General features: G+C 37.8%; 1 protein-coding gene and 1 long non-coding RNA gene across 3 annotated transcripts; one reads left to right on the top strand and one right to left on the bottom strand.

The window, feature by feature from the left end:
* Positions 1-336: 336 nt before the first annotated feature.
* On the bottom strand, positions 337-10,395 carry LOC128509376 (zinc finger protein 135-like). 2 transcript variants are annotated; one of them, XR_008356032.1, is made up of 3 exons: positions 10,089-10,395; positions 4,037-5,735; positions 337-743 (listed from the first exon to the last, which is right to left on the bottom strand). XR_008356032.1 is itself a non-coding variant. In XM_053481092.1 (2 exons), exon 2 carries the CDS (start codon positions 5,699-5,701, stop codon positions 4,568-4,570), a length of 1,134 nt encoding a protein of 377 aa, XP_053337067.1. In that variant the 5' UTR covers positions 5,702-5,735; positions 10,089-10,395; the 3' UTR covers positions 3,568-4,567. The 2 variants fall into 2 exon arrangements, 1 of the variants encoding a protein (XP_053337067.1); XM_053481092.1 differs by lacking the exon at positions 337-743 and having other exon boundaries at positions 3,568-5,735.
* A 3,918-nt stretch (positions 10,396-14,313) lies between these two features.
* Positions 14,314-15,036, top strand: LOC128509382 (uncharacterized). The gene is made up of 3 exons (XR_008356040.1): positions 14,314-14,422; positions 14,503-14,656; positions 14,887-15,036. It is a non-coding gene; the product is annotated as an uncharacterized LOC128509382 (long non-coding RNA).
* The last annotated feature ends 627 nt before the right edge of the window (positions 15,037-15,663 follow it).

Consider the following 15,663-nt stretch of genomic DNA (forward strand, 5'->3'; position numbering starts at 1 on the left):
TAACTTAAGCTAACAGCCAACACTCAATTTCCAGAATTCCATTAGAAGTCTGCTAAAGCCATTTTTATTTGTTTAATATCTTAAAAGATTATTAATTAACTTACCAGTTTTGCATGAAAATTCCTCTTCCTGTTACATGGCAGTCATCTTGGAATTTTGAACACAGTAAAGCCCGCTAAGATGTTGATGTCAGACGCTGCATCTCTTTGAATACTTAAATAATGATGAGTCTGTCAAAGTGTACTCAAAAACCAAGTCAGATTAAATAAAAACCTCATTGCTCATTATAAAAACTCATACGTTTTCAGCTGTAATAACCAAATGGCAGGTTTTAATTGCTACATGGATAATCTTTATTTTAGTAAATAGTACTATCTGGGTTTACAGTGTATGTCTGACAGTCTCAATTCGAAAAAAAAAGTCTCAAAAAAAAGTTCGATCCCAGGGTGATGCTGTAACCTCTTGCAGCCGAGGGGAGGGATGAAAGGTACTTAGTGCACTCACATTAAACGCAGGTCCAAAGCCAATCAGGGGTGTCTGTAAGCTCATGCAAGCAGGCGGAGCGGATAGCGCTGTCCTCCGAGTGTGTTGCGCCGCACCCAACAGTGAATGAGCGAGCAGTTAGAAAAGATGCGGTCGGCTGGCGTCACGTGGTTCGGAGGAAATCATGAACGGTGTACTGTCCTCCCTTCATGTCCTGTTTTCCCCTTTATGAAATTTGAAAGCAAGCTAAACTCCATCCACTACAAAGTTGAAAGATGTTCAAAGTTTCAAGCCCAGCATTTATTAAAACTTGAATCAACTATACAATGAAAGTGTAGAAATCAGAGTGAAACTAAAGGAAAACAAATACAGTGGAACCTTGGATTATGAGCACAATTTGTTCCATAAATCAAATTTTCCCATAAGAAATAACGAAAACTCAAATTATTTGCTCCACAGCCCAAAAACATAAATGCATAAAATAATTAATACAAAATTTAAAGTAAAAACAAAACAAACTAACCACTTTACCTTTAAAAAAAAAAAAAAAAAAACCTGACAGATAAGTGTTTCCGTTTGTGCGCGCAGGCGCTGTGTGTGTGAAGCTAAAGTAAGAGGAGAGGAGGAATCAGCCCCTCCCCTCTTCTTAGTTTACACAGTAACACTTCCTTCTCTCTTGTTTCACACAAACACTAACAAAAAGACTGTTTTATCGAAAAAAATTATCAAGAAACACCGCTAACGGAATCACTATTGTAAAATAAAAAAAATAAATAAAATTAACCTGCACTTTAGGTTTGAAAAGAATTGCGACAGAGCAATGTTTCTGTGTAGAGCAGAGATTGTGTGTAAAGGCGAGAGGCGGTGTGTGGAAAGACGCACAGTGTCAAATTACACGCGCACGCACACAACAGCATGCTGACCCAGGGAGAAAAAGTAAAGGGATCTTTAACCTCTCTAATGAGACGTTTTTTGCTTACATGCGCGCTTTACACACACGTATACAAACACAAAATAAAGGATGTTGTACGTGCACACATGTGGTCAGTGTTATATTAAACAGTACACACGTGCATAGATGTGGATTATACCAGTGAAAGATGCGCACTAAAATCGAGAAACCAAGACTTGTTCTTAAATTTTTCTTAAAAATCTTTGCACGTCTTGCAGAACACTCGTAGACCATGTTACTCGCAATCCAAGGTTTCACTGTATAATCTCTTATTAATAATATGACAAACATGTTTAAATAAACTTAAATTATGATGAACAATTCAGGTTACAAGACTGCTGTTAATTTTACAGACTTTTTCTATTCAACATTTGCAATGAAAAGGCTTAACATAACATCATGTTTAGAAATGACAACATTCTATTAACTTTACACATTAATACCAAAATTATACATCACTCAAAGGTAAACTTACAGCTATTGCCCTTCAAATTCTTAAAAAAAAAAAAAAAATTATGATTACCCAAAAAAAGCATTCAATCTTAACCATATACAGGTCCTTCTAAAAAAATTAGCATATTGTGATAAAGTTTATTATTTTCTGTAATGTACTGAAAAAATTAGACTTTCATATATTTTAGATTCATTACACACAACTGAAGTAGTTCAAGCCTTTTAATTATTTTAATATTGATGATTTTGGCATACAGCTCATGAAAACCCAAAATTCCTATCTCAAAAAATTAGCATATCATGAAAAGGTTCTCTAAAAGAGCTATTAACCTAATCATCGGAATCAACTAATTAACTGTAAACACCTGCAAAAGATTCCTGAGGCTTTTAAAAACTCTTAGCCTGGTTCATTACTTAAAACCACAATCATGGGTAAGACTGCCGACCTGACTGCTGTCCAGAAGGCCATTATTGACACCCTCCAGCAAGAGGGTAAGACACACAAAGAAATTTCTGAACGAATAGGCTGTTCCCAGAGTGCTGTATCAAGGCACCTCAGTGGGAAGTCTGTGGGAAGGAAAAAGTGTGGCAGAAAACGCTGCACAACGAGAAGAGGTGACCGGACCCTGAGGAAGATTGTGGAGAAGGACCGATTCCAGACCTTGGGGGACCTGCGGAAGCAGTGGACTGAGTCTGGAGTAAAAACATCCAGAGCCACCGTGTACAGGCATATGCAGGAAATGGCCTACCAGTGCCACATTCCCCAGGTCAAGCCACTTTTGAACCAGAAACAGCGGCAGAAGCACCTGACCTGGGCTACAGAGAAGCAGCACTGGACTGTTGCTCAGTGGTCCAAAGTACTTTTTTCGGATAAAAGCTAATTTTGCATGTCATTTGGAAATCAAGGTGCCAGAGTCTGGTGGAAGACTGGGGAGACGGAAATGCCAAAATGCCTGAAGTCCAGTGTCAAGTACCCACAGTCAGTGATGGTCTGGGGTGCCATGTCAGCTGCTGGTGTTGGTCCACTGTGTTTTATCAAGGGAAGGGTCAATGCAGCTAGCTATCAGGAGATTTTGGAGCACTTCATGCTTCCATCTGCTGAAAAGCTTTATGGAGATGAAGATTTCATTTTTCAGCACGACCTGGCACCTGCTCACAGTGCCAAACCACTGGTTTACTGACCATGTTATTACTGTGCTTAATTGGCCTGCCAACTCTCCTGACCTGAACCCCATAGAGAATCTGTGGGATATTGTAAAGAGAAAGTTCAGAGACGCAAGACCCAACACTCTGGATAAGCTTAAGGCCGCTATCAAAGCATCCTGGGCCTCCATAACACCTCAGCAGTGCCACAGGCTGATTGCCTCCATGCCACGCCGCATTGAAGCAGTCATTTCTGCAAAAGGATTCCCGACCAAGTATTGAGTGCATAACTGAACATAATTATTTAAAGGTTGACTTTTTTTGTATTAAAAACACTTTTCTTTTATTGGTCGGATGAAATATGCTAATTTTTTTAGATAGGAATTTTGGGTTTTCATCAGCTGTATGCCAAAATCATCAATATTAAAACAATTAAAAGGCTTGAACTACTTCAGTTGTGTGTAGTGAATCTGAAATATATGAAAGTCTAATGTTTATCAGTACATTACAGAAAATAATAAACTTAGCACAATATGCAAATTTTTTGAGAAGGACCTGTACATCAGCCATGTGCTCAGCTACTCACTTCCTGTTTTATAAATTATCAGCAGTTTTCTAAAGAGACCACTAGATGGCAGTTAGGCAAAACATTAACCCAAACAATGGCAAACACAACAGAACAAATGGAGATCACAAAACCTTTGTGAAGTTATGTGGCAAAAAGTCAATAAAAACCACAGAAATGTTTAGTATTCAATAGTGTTAAATAGTGACCCAACGGTTCAGTCTTTAAAGACAACACTGCCCCCAGGGCTTATATAGGGGACAATCTCATCATATAGACACACTTTTCTCACACATACACACTTCTATAAAAAGTTTTTTTTTTTTTTTGTAATTTTCTTTTAATTTTTGTGGTTGTTTTGAGACAATGACCAATGTTAAAAGTACTATATAAATAAAATTTTATTGAATTTACATGATTTCACATGATTTCTCACTTACCCTGATGCACCCATCACTCTGAAATTATGAATCTGGAATTATCAGGCCACATGACCTTTTTCCATTGCTCCAATGTCAAGTCTTTATGACCCCCAGCAAATTCAAGTTTTTCTGATGTTTCTCGTCATTAAGTGGTTTTTCTTATGGACACACAGCTGTTTAGTCCCAATCCTGAGAGTTGGCATCACATTCTGTGTGTATGGAAATGCTTTCTTTCCTTCCACTATTAAACATACCCTTTTTTTGTTGTTGTTGATCTTTTGCCATGTAACTTTATAAAGTGTTTATGTAGTCTCAATTCTTGATTTTTTTTCCGATATTTCTTCCAAAAAGTTGATGGTTCAGCACTATCCTTCCAAGTATTTATATTTCATTATAGTTTCTTAATCCTTTTCCAGTAATTTCAAATCTCTCCAGTTGTTTTCTTAGCTTGATGCAGCCCAATAAATTGACCCTTCTGATGAAATGTTGACAAGCAGTATATTTAGGAGTGACTGCAGTGCATACAACACGTCCCATATTGTGATTGTGTTATGGATTCTCTTCTGTGTGAATGCACTGGTGTTTTTGGAATGAACTAGCTGCAGTAAAACTCTTTCCACACCGTGAGCAGTAATACGGCTTCTCTCCAGTGTGAATGCGCTGGTGTGTTTGTAGGTGACCTTCCCGTGCAAAACTCTTCCCACACTGTAAGCAGTAATACGGCTTCTCTCCCGTGTGAATGCGCTGGTGTGTTTGTAGGTTACCTCCCCGTGTAAAACTCTTCCCACACTGTAAGCAGTAATACGGCTTCTCTCCCGTGTGAATGCGCTGGTGTGTTTGTAGGTTACCTGCCTGTGTAAAACTCTTCCCACACTGTAAGCAGTTATACGGCTTCTCTCCCGTGTGAATGCGCTGGTGTGTTTGTAGGTGACCTGCCCGTGTAAAACTCTTCCCACACTGTGAGCAGTAATACGGCTTCTCTCCCGTGTGAATGCGCTGGTGTTTTTGGAGAGAACTAGCTGCGGTAAAACTCTTCCCACACTGTGAGCAGGAATACGGCTTCTCTCCTGTGTGAATGCGCTGGTGTATTTGCAGGTGACATGCCCGTGTAAAACTCTTCCCACACTGTGAGCAGTAATACGGCTTCTCTCCTGTGTGCATGCGCTTGTGTTTTTTGAGAGAACTAGCTCCAGTAAAAGTCTTCCCACACTGTGAGCAGTGATATGGCTTCTCTCCCGTGTGAATGCGCTGGTGTTTTTTGAGAGAACTAGCTTCAGTAAAAGTCTTTCCACACTGTGAGCAGGAATACGGCTTCTCTCCTGTATGAATGCGCTGGTGTATTTGAAAATTAGTAGCGGCAGTAAAACTCTTCCCACACTGTAAGCACTGATACGGTTTCTCTCCAGTGTGAATGCGCTGGTGTGTTTGAAGAGAACTAGAAGTAGAAAAACTCTTTCCACACTGTGTGCAGTGATACGGCTTCTCTCCTGTGTGAATGCGCTGATGTCTTTTCAGACGACTTGGGTGACTAAATCTCTTCCCACAAACGGAGCACTGGTAATTTTGCTTCTTCATTTCTTCATGATATGTCTTACGATGAGCAGATAATGTTTTCTTAGTACTTTCTTTAAAGGCCATATCTTGAAGTGTTTTGGGAGGTAAATCTAAGTGCAGTGAACACATCAGGGGCAAGAGAAGACTTGAGAAAATGTCTCATCTGGAGAGGGAAAAAATAATTTTTTTTACAAGGGCAGTATATAAGAATATAATTTTTTTTAGTTTAAGTAATTTTTTATTATTAATTAACAAGGTCATGAATGCTGTGTCACAAATCTGTTTCTTAGGCTGACTGTCTATGATGTTATGTAAAAGTGGTCAGATTAAATTTGGCTCTGTTTAGACTAGCGTTGGAAACTTTTTTTTTTTCCCTTTGTCGAAGCAGACCAGGAGACATTGGGATATCTTTTAAGCAGAAGTTACTCTTTATTGAGAACTCGCCGTGCGTCGCTGTAGTAATCCACGTCTGACTAAAAACTCTAACTGACTAATACCTTTTTAAGGGGGGGATACAAAGAGGTTGAGATAATCTAAACAAAGCATAGTGTAGTAGAGGAATCAGCCTGGTAACGGCGATTCTTTAGATTTTTTCGATTAATTCGAATTTACGTTTTAAGACGATTACGTTTGTTCTCGAATCAAGGTATCGCGATTCTTTAGAAAAATATTAGATACATTGTAATTGCACCAATGGCAGAATAATGAAAAGGCAATATTGTCCGACCACATGATGGCGCGCTTAATTTACCGCTCACTTGTGAGATTAAAGCACTATATGAAGGAACGTAATAAGCAACAGAGAGTAAAACCCCTCCCACACTGTGTGCACTAGAGATGGATGGTGACTCTTCACATCAGGATGACCTTGTGCCAGAGAAAGGTAGTAACGTTTCCTCTGTGGTTTGGAAATGGTTCGGAAATGGTTCAGATTTGAGATGTCAGACGTTGAACAAACTTTTGTCAAATGCTAAATACAGTGAAACCTCGGACTTCACTGTAAGATTTTTAAATAAATTTTAACTTGAAAAACTAGCAAGTCTTGGTTTACGAGTACCATGCATCATGCATGCGCTTCTTGTTTTGACGCCGAGCGTCACGTGATCACAACTGAGCCAACGGTTTTTCTCTCTCTTGCACTGTGGAATTGTGGGTAATAGTCTCCCCTGCTAGGTCTTAGTGCTCGTCTCTTAATGGTATAATCAACATCCATGCACACGTGTACTGTTTACTATAACACTGTGACCGTGTGCATGCGTAAAACACATTTTATTTTGTGTTTAAAAGCGCGTGTTTACAGCGCACATGTATTGTTTCTTATAACACGCGCGTGCGCATGTAAAGCAAAAGAAAGTGTTATTAGAGGTTAAAAATCTATTTTCTACCTCTCTGTTGTTAAGTGTGTGTGCCTGCGTGTGCCAGTTCCCACATTTTCTCTCTTGCCTTTAATGTGTTTGTGTGTGTGTGAAGCACCCCCTCTCTGCTTCACACACACAAACACACACACAAAGACACTAGGTCACGCATTAATATTCCCCGAATGTACACTGAAACACGTGAAAAATAGCGGAGCAGCTTGAAAAAGCATCTTTTTTTCTACAACGACTGACCTGTGAAGTAGTCATACTCTTCAGCCTTACATGAGCCTTACAGCCTATTATGTTAATGCAGAATGGAAACTGCAAAGTTTTTGACCCCAGACATGTTATTTTCCTGACGATCATACTGGGGAAATAATTGGTCATGGGCTTAAAGATGCACTGGAGTCTTGGAAGCTTGTGGAGGATCGACAGGTGTGCATGACCACTGACAGTGGAACATAATCAAGGCAAAGAAGATGAACGACTGGACGCATCTTCAGTGTTTCGGACATATGGACCAATGACATTGTCTTCACAATGTCATTGGTAAGTATGATTAATAATTCAAGCAATAAAATCGCAGTTATTCAGATGTTAGTACATTAATAGCTGAAATTATGATCATGATTATGTTTTGCTTTTATAATAACAGTGCCAGTCACTTAATATGAGGTTATAGATTCATATACTATTCATATTCAAGTTATGAAGGAGTAAGCCCTTCACAATATTTCTGTCAAAGTACAATGAACTGCTATTTCAAATCTATTTTCTAATATTTACTTTTAGATTTCATTCAAATCTTCTGCAAAGATATTTAACTCGAGAATTTGTTTTACATTTATTTACACCTTGTTGACCAATTTATGTATGGCATGGTGATTAAAAATACAATGTTCCTTAACCAGATGGTTTTTTTAAAAAAAAAGAGAATGTTACTTCAGTCATGTCGTTATAATGTTTTAAGTTGACTAGTTACACATTTAAAAAAAAAAAAAAATCGAAATAGAATTGGCCAAACTTTATGAAAAAAAAAAACGTAGATTTTTTTTTACATATCACCCAGCCCTACTAATCAGCCTTACAGTATCACCTAGACCTTCAGATTATCATAGAGACAAAGGCACAGCCTGGCCTTAAGATTAGCATTCACATTTACTTTGGGACCCTACCCAGTGGTCAGGAAGCCCATAAAGACAAAAGGTTAATGTCTCAGACACCTGGGCTACCAGACTTGATCATCTTAGAATGTCACCATCTTTACCTCCAAATGTAAAACCCAATGTACATAACTCTTTTAGTTTATATACTATTACGTTGGAAGCTAGATTAAACATTTTATAAATTTGTAATCCTACACTAGCAGCCCAAATCTGACACAATGTTGACCTATCTGCATTGGTTGCGGTGGTAATGATACCAGAGGCTCGAATGCACCACAAAATTTTAAAATTTTTCAACCTGTTTCTGTAAATTTCCTTCTCGCTTTACTTGTGCTGATGGATCCCACAAAAAGTGTTATCAGACATTTCACTGTCCAATTTCATACTGTTAAAATTCTGGAAAGGCAGTAGCGGTGCACGTGGTAGAAAATTTTAATCGACTAGGTGTGTCTGCTTAAGTTGGTCAGCGCTGCGCAATCCACCGGGCTGCGCAAATAAACCAGAGCATCTCTGCGCTATCAAAATAGTCGCTCTGCGCTGTCCACTGGGCCGCGCAGATATTTGGTCTGCCCACGCTGGTGCAATCGGGTGCCACAGTTTCGTCCCACTTTAGATGTGTTTGGCTTCCCAGAGAAGTAAATGTGTATTGCGAGGTTACTTAACGTGCAACGTCGAGTGATCTCAATCGCGAGATTGTAAAGAAAAAAGGTGCATCGTCTGTGGTGTGAAATTGGTTTGGGTATAAAAATTATACAAATGAGACGAACGTGATTTGCAAGGTATGCAAGTGCACTGTTTTAGCAAGTAGTGGAAACACGTCAAACCTTTTCTATCATCAAAAATCCAAGCATCCAAACTAATATGGTCAACAACAAAAAAAAAAATGCGGCAAACCTCAGCAATTCACAGTTTAAATAAAATTACATTATGTAAAACAGTTTCTTTGTGTTTGAATTTGTATTTATGCATTTTCAGATACAAATTGCTAAATTGTGATAGATATCATTATCGAGGTAGAAAAAAAGCTTCTACCGTGATAGAAGATTTTGGTTATATCGCCCGCCCCTAGTTTTACCCCTTTCCAAAATTTTAGAGTTAAAGCAAATGAGTTGAGTATTTACTTTGTTATTGTAGACTAGGAGTTTCTCTCTTCAAAGGTTGTTAGCATGAATAGCAATACTGAGCACATGAGCAAATGTTCATAGTGTTATGGCAATGATAAAACACTATATTCTTTGTTTAAAATGGTTAAATGCTTTAATTAATTTACATTCATCTAAGCTTCACTTTTAGGTCTCAATAAACAGCTTTATTCACTGTAAACTGGATCATGGTTGGGTTTTCACTTGTAGTTTTAGTTACACTCTACACTTCAAACTACATCTACTAATATAATCGCTTTAATAGGTCATCCTGATTAGTCTTCAAAAACTCTAAGTATAATGACAAATCAAAAATTGTTTCATTATTCTAAAGCATTTGTATTTTATCAAAGATTTAAAAATGCAGCCTACACATCACAAACAAAATATTTCATCAATTAAAAAAATGATATCACTGTAAACAGTAAGAAATGAAACAAAGTCAGGATTTGGTACATTGTCCCTTTTTACCCCTCAGGTAAAATTTGCATTTTTTTTTTTTTAATGAAATTAGCATTTAGTGAGTGTCCTGCAGCTCTTCTAAGACTTTCAGTCTTCTTTTTGTTTTCTCCATTACAAACATGAAAGGTTTGCAGCAAGCTTTCAGCTCACTTTTGGCAAAGAATTTAGCTTGCCAAAAATTGTTACAGGTTTGCCAGTGTTTTCTACTAGCAACACATTTTCAACAACCTTCTGGCAATAATGAAAAGTCAGCAACTCCTAGTAAACATGCTCACCACTGGTTTGCACAAGTTTGCCAGTAGCAGCAAAATCCCAGCCATCTGGTAGGTTTGCTGTTAAAGGAAAACACTGGCCTAAAGTTTAACCTCCCGTTTTTAGCTGAACTTACCTCAAGACACAACAAGCTTGGAGTTTTAATTCATCTCATCAAACAGTCTCAGTCTCGCAACGTGTGTCAGCAAATAACGCAGGAAAAAATACAAACCGTCCGCTAAGCCCGTTTATTTTTCTTCTTTGATTTAACTGGCAGGTCGCAAACCGATGTGTTCAGGTGCATACCGCCACCTACTGTCCGGGAGTGTATAACAGTAGGGGTTTAGGTACTTGTACGTTCTCCTAACGTTCCCATAACGTTTCCATGTGTCGCCCCTCCCACATGCCTTCTTATTCGAGGCGGAGCTGACTCTGGGTCAGGGCTGAACGTGTCACCTCGCTCACATGCCTTCTCATTGGTTGTAGGTACAGTGGCTGGCAAAAGTATTCGGCCCCCTTGAACTTTTTCACATTTTGTCACATTACAGCCACAAACATAAATCAATTTTACTGGAATTCCACGTGAAAGACCAATACAAAGTGGTGTACACTTAAGAAGTGGAACGAAAATCATACATGATACCAAACATTTTTTACAAATAAATAACTGCAAAGTGGGGTGTGCATAATTATTCAGCCCCCTTTGGTCTGAGTGCAGTCAGTTGCCCATAGACATTGCCTGATGAGTGCTAAAGACTAAATAGTGTGCACCTGTGTGTAATCTAATGTCAGTACAAATACAGCTGCTCTGTGACGGCCTCAGAGGTTGTCTAAGAGAATATTGGGAGCAACAACACCATGAAGTCCAAAGAACACACCAGACAGGTCAGGGATAAAGTTATTGAGAAATTCAAAGCAGGATTAGGCTACAAAAAGATTTCCAAAGCCTTGAACATCCCACAGAGCACTGTTCAAGAGATCATTCAGAAATGGAAGGAGTATGGCACAACTGTAAACCTACCAAGACAAGGCCGTCCACCTAACATTTGCAGTTTGCCACAAGCTATGTGAGGGGCACAGCAAGCATGTGGAAGAAGATGCTCTGGTCAGAGACCAAAATGAAACTTTTTGGCCAAAATGCAAAACGCTACGTGTGGTGGGAAACTAACACTGCACATCACTCAGAACACACCATCCCCACTGTCAAATATGGTGGTGGCTGCATCATGCTCTGGGGGTGCTTCTCTTCAGCAGGGACAGAGAAGCTGGTCAGAGTTGATGGGAAGATGGATGGAGCCAAATACAGGGCAATCTTGGAAGAAAACCTCTTGGAGTCTGCAAAAGACTTGAGACTGGGGCTTGAACTGTGGTTCACCTTCCAGCAGGACCCTAAACATAAAGCCAGGGCAACAATGGAATGGTTTAAAACAAAACATATCCATGTGTTAGAATGGCTCAGTCAAAGTCCAGATCTAAATCCATTGAAGAGTCTGTGGCAAGATCTGAAAACTGCTGTTCACAAACGCTGTCCATCTAATCTGACTGAGCTGGAGCTGTTTTGCAAAGAAGAATGGACAAGGATTTCAGTCTCTATATGTGCAAAGCTGGTAAAGACATACCCTAAAAAACTGGCAGCTGTAATTGCAGCAAAAGGTGGTTCTACAAAGAATTGACTTAGGGGGCTGAATAATTACGCACACCCCACTTTTCAGTTATTTGTTTGTAAAAAATGTTTGGAATCATGTATGATTTTCGTTCCACTTCTCACGTGTAAACTACTTTGTATTGGTCTTTCATGTGGAATTCCAATAAAATTGATTCATGTTTGTGGCTATAATGTGACAAAATGTGGAAAAGTTCAAGGGGGCCGAATACTTTTGCAAGCCACTGTAAATTAATGATATCGAGATCACGTATCTCCCACAACTCATCTCATTGGTGGCAAAGTAATGACGTTGAAACCTTTATTTCTTGCGCATGGTGAGTGGGTGCACCTGCTACATTTTATGTGTAAATTGATTATTTGTTATAGTTAAATTGTTAAATTGAATTGTTAAAGTGTTAAAGTTTTTTTGTGTGTGTGTGCTTTTTAATGCATTTGAGATGATATGTCATGGATATAGTTTCCATCTATAAATGTTAGTAATTTATGCATATGTATACAATTTGCTGTCTGTTGCGGATGATGTTTCACTGTAAACGAGCCTTAATGTAATAAGTTTTTATCTTTATTACAACAGTAAATGTAAAGGGACTAACGTTACTGAGTTTGTTTAAATGTATTTTTTCCTCAGTAAATTAACTTTAAGATAAGATAAGATAAGATAAGATAGGTCTTTATTAATCCCGAAGGAAATTGTTTTTCCAGTGGCTACATATTTAAAAAGATACAAATACAGTAGGGGGGAAAACAGATATAAATAGAATAAAAAATAGATAAAGAAAACTAAAAAACTACAGACTGTACAAAAAGGTGCAGAATTGTCTCTTGTACATTTATGTTATTGCACCCATGATTGTATTGTACTATGTGCAATATCAAATTGTTATTTGATATTGCACATAGAGTAGTAATGATATAGGACACCTGATATATATAAATATTGCACATGATTTTCATAATATTGTATAATTAGTGGTTTTGCATGTGATATTGTTATTGTGATAGTATTGCACAGTGTATCAGGGCATGATAGAGTTTTATTGATTATTCTGTCATGACAGCTCCCGAATGAAGAGGGAGGAGTTATAGAGTTTAATTGCCACTGGTATAAATAATGTCCTATGGCGTTCAGTTTTAGATTTTGGTAGTCTCAGTCTGTGGCTGAACGTGCTCCTGTATGACATCAGTGACTTGTGTAGGGGATGTGATGTATTGTCCATGATACTAAGAAGTTATATTAAACGGTTTCATTATAAATGTAGTGATTTTAACTTGTACTTTAAAAGAGCAAAATGTTAGGATTTGTTTCTGTGACTAAAATCATTCAGCACAAGTTGCATGACAGGAGGGCTTGCTTTCTATATAACAACTATGCAACTTCTATATAAGCACAATTTAAATCATTTGATACTAAAACCAATGATCTATTCCTTCTATTTGCAATTCCTTGATGTTGACATCCCCATTAATATTCCCTGTGCACCACATTTTCTATTTTGTTTAGCTTGTTTTGTTTTGCTGTTATTCTCTAACCCTTACGCTACCCATCAATGCTCTCTTTGTTTTCTTCACATAACCCAAGGGCTCTTTTAAGATCCATTTTCCTTGCAAACATGCACAAAACAGTGTTAAGCAGGGGGCGGTGTGAGCAGTATTTAAAAGACTGCTGCAGCAATTGCCCTTTCTGCCCATACACCAGTATACCACAGTTGGTATACTATCAAAAACGGTGAGTTTAACATTTTTGCTTTTGTCACTTTATTTTGTTTACTATGGTGCCAAACCAGCCAGTAATGCTCTGTGCATGATTTTTAAGTATGTCTGTTTATGTGTAATTTTTAAGTATGTCTGATTTTTTAAGTATCATTTGAATAAATAAATGTAAAAGCATTTAAAATAATTAGTTTTTTTAAGGTAGATTGACTGTGTTCATGGCTACATCAATGGGGCCTTCCACGACAACATTTCAGCAACAACTGTTGCATCCCACCTTCGTGGCTTGTCTGTTCTTTATTAGCAATTTCCTTCTGGGATTAATAAAGTTCTTTGAATTTTTAATCTTTGTCCTGATGGTAAGTTTATAGAGCTGCTGTTTTTTTTGTTTGTTTGTTTGTTTTTTTACTAGATTTTGATCCAGTATAGAACAAATGTATTTGTAATGTTTACAATTCCAGTAATTCCTGAGCTTTGCAACCACAGGGGACTTTAATCTTACAGACAGCTCAGACAGCTATGCCTGGTATTAGGAAATGGTGGTGTTTGCTTCATTTGGAGAATTTCAACTTGAGGTTTATTGAGGTTTATTGTCTTTCCTTTATTTCTCTACATTTTATGGCCTAGCACTAAACTTTTTGCCGAGGTGTCGCTTTTACATTATACATACTAGGCCTGTGCAATATAATTATAAATGTTTAAAGTATTGTAAATGTACATATTGCGATATGCACAATCGCTTCAGTTTTTAATCTATTTATGGTCATGAACAAAAGCACAAAGAGAGTAACTTTTGTACGCTTAATAAGAATCAGTCAATTTTTTATTTTAAAGGCATAGCACTTATTATTTTGAAAACTTTTATTTACATAATATAAACATACCTCTCCTTTACTACATTTCATTACAGGTCTAAAGAAGAAAGACATACAACAAAGAGACTCAAGAGGCAAACTGAAAATAATTTAATTTAATTACACTTAATATGACTTTTTTTGTCGTTTTCTCTTAACATATGTAAAATTACATGTCTTCTCTGCTATTCTTTTTAGGCACAAAAGGCAATCATGACTCCTGAGTTGCAACTTTTGGATGTAAGTCTCGTAAGTGCTGGAATACTGTCCTGTTTCATTTAAGCAAATGAAGGGTTAAACCTTTTCCATATACTTTCCAGTTACCCATGGAGATCTTGAAAATAATACTCTTGGAAGTAGTTCTACTTGATGGAGATGCTGCCTACATGAATCTTTCGCTTACTTGCAGTTGCTTTAGTGCAATTGTGAACAGGACCCTGTTCAGACAGAAGGCACACTATGCATGGCTTGACAGTAAGCATCTGTCCGTTTTTGTTTTTTTTATGTAATTTTGCTTATTGTATTTTTAAAGCATGGCTAATAATCCTAGATGAGTTCTGCTTTGTGCGGGTGTTTTTGACTACAGGTGTTGTGAACTAGGAAAATTGGAGTAAAACATCAAGGGCTGAATTACGAGTGCCTTTTGAAATGAAAGAATGTAAAATGTGTAAAATGTTATTCAAGACCTGCTTTGGTTATTACAGAAAAGGAAAACGTGGTTGCGTCAGAGGATTTTTTGATGGCATAGAGGACCCAGACTGCTGTTCCAGGTGCCATTATTTAATTGGGAGGGAGAATTAATGCTTGACCACATGCTTTCTCCACTATCAAAAATAACTGTGAACAGTATCATCTTAAATAAATAACAGTGAAATTCATTAATGTGTCATTAATGTGCAGAAGTCTTGCTTGTAAATGTATGTAACCTTGAACCACAAACCAGTCATAAGCGTACATTTAAAAAAAAAAACTTAAGTGAGATTTGTACACATCTGAAAGCTGAACAAATAAGCAAAGGATTCAGCGTTTGTATAAAATGTATAATTCATAAGTATTGTTTCCAACTGCATTTACTGTTTATCGTGGCAGCGACTTCAATCCATTTCACTAACCAATGAGAGGAGTTGTGGGAGGAACGTTGCGTCGATGTCATTAATTTACTTACAACCAATAAGAAACTATGTGGGCAGGGCGACACGTGCAGCCCCGCCCCAGATTCAGCCCCGCCCCGATCTGCAGGCTGCAGACAGGGGCTTCTCGTCAATAGGGGTGCTGGGGCGCCGCCCCTTTAAAATTAGGCAGAGAAGAATGCTACTTCAACATGTAACTATTTAACATGCTTATTATTTGATTTAATAATGAAATTGTCATTTAGTTACAATATTCTGCTGTATTTCTTAATATAATGTATTTACAAAAAAAAAAAATACCAAGGGTTTTATGTTCATTTGTGTTCCTGTAGGCGGGGCGCCGGACAAACG

This window comes from Clarias gariepinus, chromosome 21 (assembly GCF_024256425.1).
Source record: "Clarias gariepinus isolate MV-2021 ecotype Netherlands chromosome 21, CGAR_prim_01v2, whole genome shotgun sequence".
Classification (NCBI taxonomy): Eukaryota; Metazoa; Chordata; class Actinopteri; order Siluriformes; family Clariidae; genus Clarias; species Clarias gariepinus.